The 16210-nt window shown below is 49.4% G+C and overlaps 1 protein-coding gene across 4 annotated transcripts in view; it reads right to left on the reverse strand.

The window, feature by feature from the left end:
- Positions 1-3159: 3159 nt before the first annotated feature.
- BRD4 (bromodomain containing 4) overlaps positions 3160-16210 on the reverse strand; it is an 80738-nt gene continuing 67687 nt past the window's right edge. For 3 of the 4 annotated variants that reach the window (XM_084759382.1, XM_084759380.1, XM_084759383.1), the window contains 8 exons: positions 10821-10873; positions 10324-10693; positions 9135-9725; positions 5886-6260; positions 5643-5773; positions 5310-5515; positions 4981-5227; positions 3160-4718 (listed from right to left, as the gene is read on the reverse strand). In XM_084759382.1, the coding sequence (XP_084615508.1) occupies positions 4650-4718; positions 4981-5227; positions 5310-5515; positions 5643-5773; positions 5886-6260; positions 9135-9725; positions 10324-10693; positions 10821-10873 (2042 nt within the window). In that variant the 3' untranslated portion in view covers positions 3160-4649. The remainder of the gene's footprint in view (positions 4719-4980; positions 5228-5309; positions 5516-5642; positions 5774-5885; positions 6261-9134; positions 9726-10323; positions 10694-10820; positions 10874-16210) is intronic. The other variant, XM_084759381.1, reaches the window with a different exon arrangement.

Here is a 16210-nt window from a genome sequence, read left to right on the forward strand (position 1 = left end):
CAAACAACCCAGACTGTTGCTAAGACAATGGGCTGCTCTTCACAAACTGACAGTGAGACCCCACCGCAGAAGACAACACTCACACAACTCACTGAACGTGGAGAGTAAAGCGGGTGCCTACCTAGAACTTTCATCCCTACATTCTAGTGCCTTTGGTGCATGAAGGTACTCTGCAGGCCGCCAAAAGGAGAAACATAAACACCAACCCAGCCACAATCTCTGACCTACAATCTATCCTGCTTGCAAGATATGCTAGTGCAATGGTGGCACAGAACTTGTCAGCCAATAACTGATTTTAAGGCCCATTCCACAAGAGCAAACACATAACCATCAAATTCTACCCCCTCAGAGCTCAGGGAACCCAGAGGAAGAGGAAGTGGAAAGAGTATAGGAGCCAGAGGGAATGGAAAACACCAAAAGAACAAGGCCCTCTAAACCAACAAAGCCAGGCTTACATGAACTCAGAGACTGAAGCAGCAAACACAGCGCCTCCATGGGTGTGGACCAGGTACTCTGCTTCTAGTCTTCAGCCTGTTGTTTGCTTGAGACGAGTTTTCTCTGAGTAGTCCTGGAACTCGCTTTGTAGACCAGGCTGGCCTTAAACTCAAGAGATCCACCTGTCGATGCCTCCCGAATGCTGAGATTAAAGATGTGCCTGTTCTTGGAGCTCTTTTTCCTTCTGTTGAGTTGCCTTGCTCAGCCTCAGTGTGATGGCTTTTATCTACTATATTTTACTTTGCCATGCTTGTTTTTTTTTTTTTTTTTTTTTTTTTTTTTTTTTTTTTTTTTTTTAAGAAGCCTGTTTCTTTTCTAATGAGACTGAAAGGAAATGGATCCAGAGGGGAGGTACTGAGAGGACTAGAGGGAGGGGAAGCTATAATCAGGATATATCATTATGAGAAAATCTATTTCCAATAAAAGGCAGGGGAAACAATCACCCCTATTATTTTGTTTGAGACTGACTTAACTCTGTAGTTCAGGGTGGCCTGGAACTGGCCTCCTCTTCTGGTTTGATGAAATTAAGACATGGGCCAACTATATCCAAATTTTTGAGACAGGATCTTGCTTCCTACGCTGCTCGGGATCCTCTTGTGCCTCCTGAGAAGCCCTGTCCCTGGCTGAGTGGCTGGTTCTTTGAGACAGGATCTCATGTACCCTAGGGCTGGTCTCAACCCTTTCTATAACGGATTATTAACTTCTGGTCCTCTTGAGGGTTAGAATTACAGGGATGCATCATCGTGTTTGGTTCATGTGATGCTGAGATGGAACCCAGAACCTCATGCATGCCAGGCAAGCACTGTTCCAGCTGGGCCACATTCCTAAGTGACAACTTACATACGGACCATCTTGGCGTATTATCAGGTCACTCATATCACCCCTCACCTGGCTTTCTTCCCTCACTTCTCTATTGGTTGCCTCTAACTTTAAACACTACTCATCTCCTACTATCTCCTGTCCCACTTTCCAGTTATATGTCTTTCTATTATCAAACAGGATACTGCTGAACAGTATATTTATTCTGTTCAAGGACCATAATTAAACCCATGGTGAATGGCCATTCACATTTCAGTAAACAATGCCTTTGAATTACACTGCCTTTATTGTCCTTTTTAGACTTAACCATCTCCTTCCTTGCATGATTAATCAGCATTGCTTGGGGAGGGGGAGGCAGGGCCGGCCACCTACTCACGGTTCTGCCTCCACCCCTCCTCAGTGTTGGGATTATAAATGTGAACCACCACCGCCACACTCAGCTAACTTTGGCTTCTTTAACATTCCATAAAATCAATTATCTGGAATAAATATGGAATTCCCAGGATCTCTCCTGAGCCTCTAACTAGGTTTTTTGGCTAAGGGCATCTAATAACTTTCCGTCTATTAACTCCACTATACAGTCTTATCCCTAACCCCCAACTCACCTCCATTTTCCAATTCTACACTCAAAAAGACATCAGTAACCACAGGAGGATAATTTTTATATTCAGTACAAATGTTTATTTTTGCAATGAGAACTGCACAAAAAAAAACCCCCATTAGTATATAAGTGAAAAGTCTACGAATTCCCTTCTACAAATGTCTAAAGTATTTTAATACAAGTGTCTCAGATTCACTGACATAAGTATTGGCCAAGCGACCCGTGCATACAGTACAGTGGGGGCTTGTACACACCTTAATCTTGTATAGGACTAAAATGTCTAGTACTGCAGGATTTGAAAATGGTCAGAGAAACTAGATCCCAGTTCTAATTACAACCCAGTTAGAGGAACACACCCATCAGGCAAGTGTGGAGGGCATTCAAATCTCGAGCAACAAGGTATAGATGAAACAATTTCCCCAGCTCAGAAGTGGGGTCCAGAACGGGGAACTATGTAAATAAGAGAGAAACATGACGGAGGGATGTGGTGGGAGAAACCTCAACGGAACAAAGTGTCCTTGTTCCCGCACCGTAGCTTATGAAATGCTTAGAGTGTGGCAGGAACTTGAAGACGACATGGTGAACACTGGCTCACTGCCAAGTTTGGCCTTTTCTGGTTGAGGGTTGGGAAATACAGGTTAACAGTGCTAGAAATATTTCAGTCAATTGTCTTTGCATACATGTTGTTTATCTTGCATCCTAGAGACTGGTCTTCATTGTCACCCATGCCTTGTGGCTCGGGCATAAGCGAACAGGTTGGCACAAGGCAGGGAAGCCACCTCTGGGCTTTCTCAGTGGAAATGTGTTCATCTGTGGGGACACAAAGACCCTATTTGGAGGGAATGTACACCTACCTAAGAGTATCTGGGTAACCCTGAGCTTAAATCAAATACGGAGTTAGGTAGAGGCAAGAATGGTAGGGAAAGCGGCCCAGGGCCTTGTGTGAGCGCGGGGACTGGGATGGAGGAGGGCTTTCAGGAAGAGTGTGGTCTGGATATTGGCCAGTATTTCACTGGGTCCTTTTCACCATCCAGTGCAGGTAATTTATTTACAGGGTGTCTGGCTCCCTGTTACAGCTTGGGGGGAACACTGAGCCCAAACAGCTCCTGCCCAGGATAGGCAAGAGAAGCGCTCTGTGGCCACTGTTGATAAATCTTATGCAAAGGTGCTGGGGAACTGGGCTTAGCCTAAGCAAACTGTAATACCTAGCTGGTACACAAAGAAATGTCAGGGAGACACCAACATTATAAAAGAGAGATGTGTTTATTCCATGATCAGTACAGACCAAATGCATATTCACCATATGAAAGTCAAACCAGTCAGTGACTCCAGAGTTTGGCCAACACCGAGGCACCAGCACTGTGGTGTAGAGTGGGTTCTCATGGCACATGTAACCTCATCAGGGGCTCCAATTTTAAAACAAAACAAAACAAAAAAATAACAATAGGAAGGAAGGTACAGCCCACTGGTCTGACCAGTGCTGGGTGGGGAGTCTGCAGCCTTGCAGTGCCTGAAGCCCACCTCATCCCCAGGCTCTCCCTTTCTTGGTAAAAACAGATTTGACATTAAAAAACAAAGAAGCCAACACATATGGGGGTGCGGGAAAAGAAATTACAGCTTTCTGGTTTTATAATTAAAAATAAGACTAATAAAAGTTTGAAACTGAATACAAGCAGGATTTTTTTGTATGGGTGGTTTTTTTTTGTGTGTGTGGATTTTTTTTTCTTCTCTTTTTTGTTGTTGTTTTGTTTTGTTTTTTTACACCAGTTTGGTGGAGTCACCAACAAACTTCAAACAAAGATATGCCAACTATGTTCACTATACAGTACAGCCACAGTCACACACTACCCACAGCGCAGTGGGAGCTGCCGCTCAATGAGGAGACGATCACACCATTTGGAGATAAGCAGTGCCACTGTGTTTGAAAGAGAAGGGAGAATTAAAAATAAAACAGAATTCAACAACAACAACAAAAAATATATATATATATAGGAAAAAACAAAATCAGAAACAGGTGGGAAGGAACTGACTTTGGTTGGTGGCCTTACTCCCCAGGTAAGGTCTGTCCATACATGTGAACAGTCACCTCTATCTGAATTGCCATGGACAAACACACACTTCCATGGCACTATTCCCTTTTGCACAAGCGAACACTTATAGAGAGCGGCTCTCAATTAAAGGCTTGTGGGGGGAGGGGAGAGGGTCTGTTCAAGGCAAAGTCAGTGCCAGCAAGGGGTGGGCCAGTGCCTTGCTGCTCCAGTCCATACAGGCTTGCCCTAGCCTCCTGGTGGTGGGCAGCGATGGCTGGGGTGTGAAGGACTCCAATGAGTAGGACGTCACAAACGTCATGTTCTCAGAGACAGAAAACCAGTCACGGTGGCGGCAGCAACAATATCCTGTGTATACTGTGTAGACATTTGGCGCAGAGAAGGGCCTCTGCCCCGCATGCGGGGACGCAGGCCTTGGGTCCAGCCGGCACCTGACTTGTATTGAGGTGAGCGCTGAGCTGACGTCCTCTGAGGGGGTGGCATGTGGTAGGACGTCTGTCCGGCTGGCTGTAAGGCAGATGGGCTCTGTGATCCTCAGCTGCCCGTCAGGCCTGCCCCGGGCATAGCATGCAGGAGAGCCAGGCCCAGAGACATCCCTGGCCACTGCTACTGCCTCCACTGCCGCCCCTAACACTATGGAGAGTCAATATTTTTGCCAGAAAAAGTCAGAAGTCACCTAGGTGCTCTCAGAAAAGATTCTCTTCAAATATTGACAAAAGATCACTCTGGAAATTCATGTCAATCGTAGCTGCCATCTAGAGGGGAAGAAGGAGGAAGAAGTGAGTTTGAGGTACTCTGCTCTACCTGCTCCCCATTATTGCTGTGCACAGCTTCCACCTGCTGTTCTCTTAGACCCACCCTGGACCTTTTCAAATCCAGGTGTCAGCGAACTCATCAGACCAGGCTGGTGTAGACCAACAGGCCTGGGTTCACTGCCTACCCTCCCTCCCTAGGTCCTTAGGACCTGTACTCCCAGCATCTTCCGCCCAAAAGTTCCCACCAAGTCCCTCTACTCACTGCCTCCCTGCGCCTCCGTTCCTGCTCTCGTTTTCGGGCCAACTCCCTTTGTTGGTCCAGCATAGACTGGGGCTGGGAGCTCTGGGCCTGAGGGGCAGCAGCAGCGGCCACAGCAGCTGCCTGCTGCTGCTGCTGCTGCTGCTGCTGTTGCTGTTGCTCCTGCCTCTGCTGCTGCTGCTCCTGGCGCCGTCGTGCCTCCTCATGGGCTCGACGTGCCTGTTCCAGCGCATCCTCATCCTCTCGGCTCCTGGGCAGAGCGGGGCCCCAGGTCAGCCTGGAGCCCAGTATGGCCCTGGGAGCCCCAGTGCCCTGCATGGACCCCAGCCCACCTCATGCGCTCCTGCCTCAGCCGCTCCTTCTCCTTCTCTGCATGCTCAGCCTGAGCCTTCAGGGCCTTTTCCCGCTCCTCCTTCTCCCGAGCAGCACGGCGGAAATGCTCGAAGCTGTCACTTGAGGACTTGGCTGTGGAGGATGGGGTTGTCGGATGCTTCTGTACTAGGCTGGCCCAGGAGCCCATGTTCTTGATTTTCAGGTCCTATATAGGCAGAGGTTGAGGGCCAGGTGAGGACCCGCTGCACAGGATATGGCAGAAGTTTATGCCCACCAAAGCAATCTTCACGAGAAGAGTACCTCAGAGCACTTAAGGCACCTACTACCCTTACCTTTTTAGGTGCCACTGGTGTTTTTGGCTCCTGTTTCTGTTTATCCTTGTCAGGGGCCCCTGGTGGGGGTGCACTCTGCTCTGGGGGCCGGATCACAGGCCTCCCTACATCTACAGGCTTCATCTCAGGCCCTAGAATTTATAAGCAGTATGTGGGTCTGGGCCCCCTGGAAAGTGTGGCTCAGATCACTACCAACATGGGCCTGGGACCCAAGTCCCAGGGGCAGGCAGGGAGAACACTCACGCTGCGGCAGGTGGACTGGGGCTTTGATGCTCTCTGGGTGCTTGGGGGGCTCTGGTCGAAGTGAGGTGCTGAAAGGCTCACTGCGGATGATTGGTGAGTGAATCTTCTCCTCTTTTACTACCACCAGGGGCTGAGGCTGGACGACTGAGGGTGGGCGCAGCTCCTGGGACAGCATAGGTACGGCAGCCGGTGAGGCAGGTGGGCATCCCTGGCCTCGGCCCATGACTGGCCCTGGAGGCTGTGGCTCAGCCCTGCCCTTTACCTGCTTCTTAGGCTGGACATTTTGCTGGGGTGGAGACTGATGGGTCAGGCTCTGGAACTGTGGCATCTGAGGGGAATGTATCATAAGCGGAGAGGGAGCTTCACGAAGGTGACCTAGGAGACCAGACAAAGACTGTGTCAGAGGGCTGCTGTATAGGCCACTAGCCCTGAGCCACTTGGGCCTTGAGAAAACAGTAATGAGAGGAAAGTCAGGCTATACACAGAGTATCACATGGTCCAAAAAAAGCTGGAAGAATGGAGACCCACAATACCTGTTAAGGACACGACGTTCCTACCTCAAGGGATGGATTATCCCTTAGCCCCAACATATGGAGCCTGTTCCTGAAGTGCTAAGTCCCAGAGTTTGATCCTTTTGCACCTCAGCATTTCCCAGGAAGCTTTGTTAAACACACACCGGCCACCTTAGACGTCATGTGGGGTCTGGATGCCAGAGCTTTTATAAAAGCACCCTCAAAAGGCTCTGAAGTTAAACCTGGGTTATTCAAAGGTACATCAATAAATTCTGAAGACTCAACTAGATAATCTACTTTGTTTCCTTGTAGGCTGGGTGGCTGCAGAGGAAATGGACTGCTCAGACTCGAGTGAAGGTAGACTGCTCCCAATGCTGTTTCCTAGCTCAGCCTGCTCATCCTACTGAATGTAGGAAAACTTGAGACTGACCTCTATTTGGACAGCAAGCACAATAGTTTTCAGAGCTCACAGTGAGTCTACTTCCGGCATCTAACCAACAGGAATAAGGAAGTTAGGGGACCACCTAAGCACCCAGTTAGAAGAGTCCCAAGAAGTTCTTTGCTAGCAAGCAAACAAAGCAGAACATTGAATTTTGACACTCAACTGTACCCGAGTATTATGAATGAGTCAGAGCCTCTGGCCTCGGGAAATGGAAAAGCCAAGTCTTACCTATTCCCATAGTTTGCTCTCTATTTAAATCTAGCCAGAAAGGAGCCTTGCCACCTGTTATAGCTCAGCTAGCTACAGCCCAGACCCCCTTTTAAAAAATTGTTTTTTATTTATTATTATGTATACAGTGCTCTTCCTGCATGTACATGTGCAGGCCATAAGAGGGCATCAGATCACACTAAAGAGGGCTGTGAACAGTTGCTGTGAATTGAACTCAGGACCTCTGGAAGAGCAGACAGTGTTCTTAACCTCTGAGCCATCTCTCTAGCCCCCTGGGTTCCACTTTTAAGCCACTATGCTAGCACAGGATGGATACCTCTCTCTGTCTCCGTCTCCCTCCCCCCCTCCTCTTTCTCTCTCTCAGGGGTGGGGGAAGACAGTTTCTGGCTGTCCTAGACTCACTTTGTAGACCAGGCTGGGCTTGAACTCACAGAGATCCGCCTGCCTCTGCCTCCCGAGTGCTGGGTCCCATAAAACTCTTACACAGATACTTCATCAATATACCCTTCAGTCCAGTCTAAAATATTTATTTTGGCAGACCTAAAGACCAGAATATTTTATATATGGCAGACCCTTGGCTCTACTGTTGGGCTAGTACCAAAATCCAGTAGAGTGAGTTCTGACAGATTTTGATTTTTCTTCCTCCTTTGGAAGCTACCACCCTGTTTCCACTTGTCTGTGGTTCACAGGTAAACGTCTACGACAATCTGCCGTCTGTGTCAATGATGTTAAAAGTACCTGATGAGGCTGACCTGGACACCAGAAGACTCTCTTGCCTATGGTTCCACTGGTGGCTTAGCATTTCAGGGATGGTACCCAACTGCGTCTCTGACAACTTGGCTTTTGGCCCCATGAGCCACCAGCTAGGTTCCATCCCATATGGCTCCTTATGTCCCCAAATTACAGGAGCTTGGGTGGGCCCCTGAAGATTCTAAGGGAAAGTATGGACAGAGACCTTAGGCTGCTGGCCTGGGTGACCTAAAGTTCCTGACTCCCCTATTCACCACCTTCTTTCCACAGGGTGAGAACAGCATAGCTGCATGGGTGGTCATGTCCAACTCTGGTTTTTCCCAGAGAAAACCAACAGCTGCCTTCCGCTCAGGGCATGCAACCAACAATTCACTTGCCACCTGGCAGCTTGTGTTGAGTCTAGGAGCAGTCACAGCCTTGTTTTGGTACTCAATTTGTAGGCAGCACTTTAGTTCAACCTTAAAGCAGACTGCGTTGTTTATGTACAGTGCTGAGCCCAAGAACCCCACCCTGGCCCTCAACTCTTACTGTAAAATGTTACGGTAAGCTTTGAATGGCACACTTTTTAGCCAAGGATGGCTACAGCATTTTGGTTACCAACATTTCAAAGCCAAGTGTGCAAGAAAGGTGAAAGGCCGGGGCTGGAGAGATGGCTCAGAGGTTAAGAGTGCTTCTGCTGACTGCTCTTGCAGAGGTCCCGAGTTCAATTCCCAGAAACCACATGGTGGCTCATAACATCTATAATGAGATCTGGTGCCCTATTCTGGCCTGCAGGCAAAATACTGTATACATATTAAAGAAAAGAAAAAAAAAGAAAAGGTGAAAGGCCTAACTAAACAACCCCGATGGAGAATGAAAGGTCTGCACTAGGCTGCAGACAGGGAGTGTTCCTGAGTCAATTCTGCTTCTGAGTCCTATTCCCCAACATGGTCCATGCAATGCTACCCGAGTCTTTTGGAGCTCAGTATAGAGACTGACTACACCCCAAACTATTCTGATTCCCAACCTGCTTACCCCATGTCACCTCCAGGAAATCTACCCACCCTGGCCCTGAATGGGTAGATCTGGTGCCTTAACTGGCTGCTGGCTCCCGTTTAGCAGGAATTAAGGTCAAGGGAAGTCTTTTTCTGGGCTACTTCTGCTTGTGAGCAAAGCAGATAATACAAAGGAGGGGCGGTGATACTCCAACTACATAGTGCCTACAGGGTTTGGCTTTGAACCCAAAGAAGCCTGAAACACAACTAACACTGCTTTGTCACAATAAGACACGAAGCCCAGCTCCAGACTCCCCAGAGTACAAGAACAGAAACGACTTACTGGCTGAGTAGGGGTCTGACTTGTGGTGCCGGGGTGAAGGGTGATGCTGAATGACTTGCTGAGGCTTGGCAGGCTGTGGTGGGGGTGGCTGCTGTCCTGGGGGTGGGTGGGTAGGCTGCTGTCCTGTGGGGGGTGGGGGCTGCTGGATGTGAGCAGAAAAGGGCATGGATGGCAAGTGAACTGGCCGTGGTGGGGGTTGGTGTTGTTGCTGGGGTGGTGGCTGGGGCTGGGGCGGTGGAGGTGGTGGGGGCTGCTGCTGGAGCTGCTGCTGCTGCACAGAAGGGTGGGGTGGAGGGGGCAAAGGAGGTGGGGGTTGGGACTGCACCTTCACGGAAGGGAGTAGCGGTGTGGGGGGCTGCACCTTCTGCAGCTGTTGTAGGTACAACTGCATCTGCATGGAGGTGAGGGGTGGGGCAGGTGGCTCTTCATCCTCCAGCAGCACTTGGGGGGGCTGAGACATGGGTGGCTGTGGGAGCAGGGGGGGCTGGGCCAGGGCAGGGGACACAGCTGGGGGTCGGGTAGGCTTTGGAGGCAGAGCAGCAGCTCGGTTGCTGGGCCGAGATGGTTGCTGGGGCAGTGCATTGTGCAAGGCTGGAATGACAAAAAATATGGAAGTGAGGCCTTAGTTGCTTATCTATGATTCTGGACTGGTTTTTCTGTTCTACCCTGACTTTGTCTAAACTACAGTGACTGCCTTCTTTTCTTTCCCCGCTCTCCCTAAGCTTCCACAAATAGTAGAATAAAGACAGCTTTCAGAAAGCCCTCCAAGAGGTAGGTTCCTTACAGTCACCCTGACATACACACACTCTGTCCCTAACCCTTCCTCTTGTTCCCTGGGCAGACCTTATTCAGGTCTTACTACTCCCAGACTTTCATCAAATTGCTAAGAGGGTGAGCACCCACTTCTCTATCTCTCCATCCCCATCCATCTTGTTCAAGTTCCACAGGAGTAACTGTGAGAATGAGTATGTCTCTTCCATGCCCTAAACCAAGAGCTGCAGACAGGCTCAATCTTTTCTAATCTACCTTAATGCCTGGCCCCAGAGATTTAAGCTACAATCTTCTAACATGCCAGTCAAGTCCCAGAGAAGCTACTGACTTGATTACTGAAGCTAACAGGCTGCCTAGAGTAACAGGCCATGATGCGGTAGAACGAAGGTGGCAGAGGGAGAAGACAGCCATGGCTCACCTGGAGGAGAGACCACAGCATGCTGGTTGAGATGGGGTGGAGTGCTGTGCTCAGGAGGCTGGGGCAGGTGAGGAGGCAGCTCCGGCTGCGGCAGGTGCAAGATGGGCTGGGTGAAGTGACCAATAGGGTCAAAGACACTGCCTGGTAGCTGTGGTTCCAGGACGGGGACTTGGGCAGTGATGAAGGGCGGGGGCGAGGACTTCATCGCTGGGGCAGTCTGCTGAGGCATGGAGGGTGGTGGTGGAGGGGGTGGGGGCTGTTGTTGTTGCTGTGGAGGTGGGGGTGGAGGAGGCTGCTGTGGAGGTGGGGGCGGCTGCTGGGGCACAGGAGCCGGGGCTGGCTGCATCTGTTGATGGTGATGATGGTGATGCTGCAGGCAGACAGAGAGACACCCAAGGCTGATGTCAGATAGGGGAAACCAGCCTGGGTCAGACCCACAGTACCCTCTCAGCTGAGTGGCCAGCTGTCACCTAAGAAGACACCCCCAATGCACATACCTTTTTTTGGTCCCTCCCAGGATGCCCCTTCTTTTTTGACTTAGGAGCCATCTCTGCAGAGAAAAGAAAAGGAAGTGAGACTCTGAGGGAGAGATCATCAATTGGCCTCGGATGCAAGAGGACAATGACATAGGGCATTCAGGACAAGGGCTGGTAACATTGAAAATGCACCTGAATTGTGCCATCACAGGAAGAAAAAGATAAATGGAGTGTCACTTATCCATCTGCCTGCAGCTATCCTAGGGACCTGTGCCTGAAAAAACGCCTTAGCAAGCTTTAGACCACAGGCACAAGTAAAGCACAAGGCCCTAGCTATATCAGGATCTAAGCTATGGCGGCCTTAGCTTATACATCCCCATTTCACAAGTCGTATCTTGGGTGTTAAGTGTTAGCACACTCTGGATTCTAACCTGCTATATGTTGTAGAATAACTCAGAATGTCTACAATGACCCCATTGGATGTTTGAGAACAAGGCTCCATTAAAAAAGGTGAGTCAGTAATTTAGAGGCTCTGGCAGAATATATTACTGAAGTACTTGCCTCAGAGTGGGCAAGGAAAGTGCTGCTGAGTGAGAATCCTTTTAGGAGTAAGGAAGCAGGATGGCCTCCCCAAAATGACCAGGAACAAACAGGGCAGATGCTCACTGCCAAAAAGATGGCCCTGGCCCCTTCTCTTCCTTGGGCAAGACAGATGCCAATGATGTTCCTTCTCTGGAACTGTCAGTATGCTACAGAAAGAAGGCATATGTGCCTTGGCTCTTCAAAGAGCTGAAGGTCTGGTGCTTCGTGTGTTTACCTCTGTGAGGCTGGTTAAAGCCTAGGTGCATACCTCTATCTCTATCTACCCTGAGCGTTTCTAAGGCTGTTTTACCAACTGGGTATTCCAGAAGAAGGGTAAGACCCAGGAAGTACTCCAGGGTTGACAAACAATACAACTGTCATTCATCAGGTTGGAGGCTGGGCCCATGGTACAGAGCCTTTCAGATTCCTGTCACCAAAAGTCACTTTGTATCTTTGCTTTGGCTTCCCCCAAGGCACCTTGTCAGAACATCAGTTCTTGATGCTAGTGTCCAGGCCACCTCCGTCTGCTCTTAGCTGTGCCAAGCTACTGTGAAACACAGGGCCCTCTGCTACCTGGCAGGAGCTCACCACTCCACGCAGGACTGACATGACACAAATCTAGACATCAGCAGCCACAAACACGTCCTCCCACAAATGGCAAAGGGGCGCAAGTGAGGACACCCAGCACATGGAAACCCAAGGCTGACCCTAATTTGGATGCCAGGATCAGAGCTCTCACATCTCCTTGGGTCACAAGAAGAAGTTTGGTTCTTACAATGAAGACATCCAAAAGCGGGTTGTTGGGAAGACTTGGGGTATTGGGGGAAAATGCCATTTGGCTGTTTTGAGTGTGGAAGCAGCACTAGCTGGAGCCCTCACATCAGAAGGACTTGTATGACAGGGGACACACAAAGGCTAGACACCCACTAATTCAGTATTGGGAGAAAGAGACAGGGAGGCTGGGACAGCTAGTGGACAGGCTCCTCTATTATAGCACTTCCGGTGTAAAAAGGTAAAGTGGGGCAGGAGAGACAGGGACTTGGGGTGAGCTACTCAAAACAAATGCTGAGTACACTCTTAAGGGGTTCTCAGCATAGAGAAGCTAAGAGATGAAGCTGAACCACTGTGTCATACGTGACCTGAAAAAACCCTTGGAGGTGCTAACCAAATGCTAAAGTGAGTGGTAAGATGTGTGGGGAGGGTGGGAGTGGGGGGGGGGGGCTGCCGCCTGTTCTATGAGGTAGCTCAACGGCACTACAAAGGTCCCAGGAGTATTCTGGGACTCATCTTCAGAGTGGAAGTGAAGGTGGGCCCAGGTGAGGCTAGTGGACCTGAAATGTAATGTGAGGCAGTCCTGTGGCCCAAGCCTGCTGTTGGGTTACCAGTAAGAAGACAAGACAGTAAATGAACAGCTTCATGACATACCAGCCCCAGACGGCCCTCCACCCCCCACCCCCCACAAAACTCTCTAGAAAGGGCTACATGAAGATGGCCTCAAATACTGTGTGATCTTTATTCCATAACAATCTTAAACTCCAACACAAGTTTCATCTTTACATAGGATGGTATTGTACAAAGTAAAAATCTGATTTAAACACTGATTTCTTTCACTCCAGCCAGTCCCACTTGAATGAAGGAGACAGAGATTTAAGGGCAGGGCAATCAGAGGAGGAGCCCTCCACTGTCTTGGCTGTCTCCCAGACAGGACCCCATAGTCAGCTGGTACACGAAGCTTAGTGCACCCCCCCCCCACACACACACCTTGAACCTCCCATTGCCTAGAAACAGAAAACCACCAACAAGGAAGAGCAGGTGGGACACTGTCCTTTCTGGCTGTGTTCCCAGGGCACCAAGTACAATTGATAGTTTAAGTCTAAAGATCTTTCAAGTTCAACAGATCCTGAGTGTTCCTGCCACACAGAAGGCCCACATAGGCAGAAATGGGATTCTGGACAGCAGAGAGTACTATACAGGACCATCTGTCCTGTATGCATGCACGTGTGTAGAGAGGGTGTAGGGAGGGGCAGAGGTGGCACACAGCCAAGACACTGTGGGAATGTAGGCTGCCATTTGGTCCAAGATAGCAAATCTTCCCAGAAAGATAGTGCCAACAGCTTCCCAACTGTCCTGTGGGAATCTGGGCAAGAAGTCTCCCTTCCCTCTAGTCCCAGCCAAGCCAAGTTCATTGGGAACACGTCAGGCACAGGCCAAAGGGCAGCTCAAAATAGTCTGTTTGGCAAAAGGAACTAACTTAAAGCTAGACAGCACAGAGGGACTTGGAATGGCCTAGGAACTCAGCAGCATTACCATGTGGGTGGAGGGAGGAGGGTGACACTAGATGGCCTTAGTCAGGTACAGGGCAGCAAGCAGCCCAAGGATCCCGAAATCTGGCAAGGGGCAGAGCACCACCTTAGACTGCTTTTAGACCCAGGGGATGGCAGGCTCCAAGAAAACAGTCCTCTCAGAAATATGTAAAAGTGCATTTTAAAGGAGAAAAGGACAGAAAGAGCCCACTAAAATAAAGACGCAATTCCTCAGAGGTCTTTTTATGTTAGGAAGTTTTCTGGTAAGATGCTAGATTTATGATCAAAAAGGGGCAAGGACCAGTACTTGTTTTCAGGCAGGAAACGAACAAAAAAACCAAACCAACCAAACAAACAAACAAAAAACAAAACAAACCCCAGCATTATTTCAGTTTGTTTCTGGACAGCTTTGGGTGATATGACACACTCTTGCCTGTTCTACCCCAATAGTGTTGTCGTTATAGGAAGCTGAAGATGAGGATGGTCATGATGGCAACGGAGCTTGGAGAGGCGCTGTAGGCAACTCACAAGTACTCATGATCTCCTTTTTACCTACTTCCCAGATCTGACCCAGCTTGGCTGTGGGGCCTAATGTGCCTGTATGCCCCTCACCAGCAGCCTTGGAGGGTATTTTTCTTATGTGACTTGAGGAAAGACCAAGGAACTTGGGAAATGCCTGCTGGGCCACTTAAGCTTTTAGTCCTCTATGGGGACAATGGAGACTCAAGGAGAATTCAGGAGGCTATGGGTCAGCTAAAGCTGGTCATGGCCTCCAGCTAATCAAGCCAACCAGGGTGGCCCCACATAGCCTTTGGGAGCCCAGCTGGCCTTTAAAGATCCCACATGTTCGCCCTCAGGGTGATTAGATCTTTGCTGGGCTAAAGTCTGCAAGGTCTGGAGTCTCAGAAAAAGATGGAAGGGACGGAGAAAGGAAACACACTGTGATCAGGCTTCATACATAGAGCAGCACCACGTGTATGCAGAGAGGAGGCTTATCACCACCCTCTAGGAGATGTCACCCACCCAGAAGACCCCAGATGACCAGGGGGGCCGGGCAGGATAGCCAGGCAGTCTTTGTACAGAGAGGCCAGGCAGCAGGCCAGGCAGGCAGCCTTCCTGAAGGTGAGACTAGGTGTGCTGCTGGACATGACTAATCCACCCCGGGGGACAGGCCCAGGGCTCTGAGCAATTCGATAACTTGATGGAGTCCTGTCCCTTTCACAGAAGAAAATGGACTTAAGCTATAGCTCGCTGGGAAGGAATCTGGAACTGAAGACCGTTTTATTAAGAGTCCGTGTCCAATGATTAGGCAGGACCTACGTAGAGGGAGAAAGAAACCAGTGTGAGAGAATGGTGTGGAATGTACCGTTCAAGTTACAAGAACAGAAGAATTGCAGATTGAGCCAGCTTCTGTACCCTAGTGACTAAAAGGGCACAAGAGAACTGTGTTGGAAACCAGCCCCATCCCTGCCTCAGTAGGACGGATAAATCTATACCACAGAAATGCTAGTAGTTTATGTACAAGTCTCTAAAACTGCTTGAAGCCTGTCTGCACTTCTAAACAGAACTGATTCTGCTAATTAGCTCCGTGTGCCCTGTTATACTGGTATTTTCTTTACCCCTAAAGTCTGTCTTGAATGTGAGAGGTGCCCGTGAGTGATTTCAGCAGTCAGGTATGTCAAAGTTACCAGTCACCAGCTAGTCAATCGTTCCTCAGAAAATACCAACCCTTTCTCACAGTGTCGTCAGGTAGGTAAAGCCCTCAACAAAGGAGGTAGGCAAAGAACAGAGTCATCTCTATCTCTGCATCTCCAAAACCAAAGTAGAAACTATGAAAAGGGGATTTGAGCTGGACGAGGTGGCGCACGCCTTTAATCCCAGCACATGGGAGGCAGAGGCAGGCGGATCGCTGTGAGTTCAAGGCCAGCTTGGTCTACGAGTTCAGGACAGCCAAGGCTAACACAGAGAGACCCTGTCTTGAAACAAACAAACAAACAAACAAACAAACAAAAACAAAAAAAGAAAGAAAAGAAAAGGGAATTTGATGATAACAATTGCTGAGGGGAGGGAAAGGCCAAAGAGAAAAGGCCTTGTCTTTTCCATCCTTTTTCAGAATATCCAATATGGCTTCTGGTCCAGAGAGGGGCTTGGACTGGTTCCCACATGTAGCAGAGTGGCGGCGCCTCTGCTGGAATTATAAATGTTACAATCCCTAGTCCCAGAACATGCCTGGGAAAACCCCGCCCACATAGCCTCTTACTGTAGGCCACATTCCAGAAGGCTGGCCCTCACCCCAGTGAAACCCCAATCCCTCCAAACTCCTGGGCTTCTTGAAGGTGTCACCTGGCTCTGCATATTTTTGTACTCGAGAGGTCTTACCCCTTTCTTAAGCAATTCTAGCAGCAGGACCACCATAGCCCTGAGATAAGACTTGAAGGAGTCTTATGTCTCAAAGATCCTGGGGCCAGGGAGCTGAGGCGGGCTTCCTGATTAGAGCCTCTAGAGTGTCTCATGGCCTCTGTCTGC

This window comes from Acomys minous, assembly GCF_964271855.1.
Source record: "Acomys minous genome assembly, chromosome: 15".
NCBI classification, from domain to species: Eukaryota; Metazoa; Chordata; class Mammalia; order Rodentia; family Muridae; genus Acomys; species Acomys minous.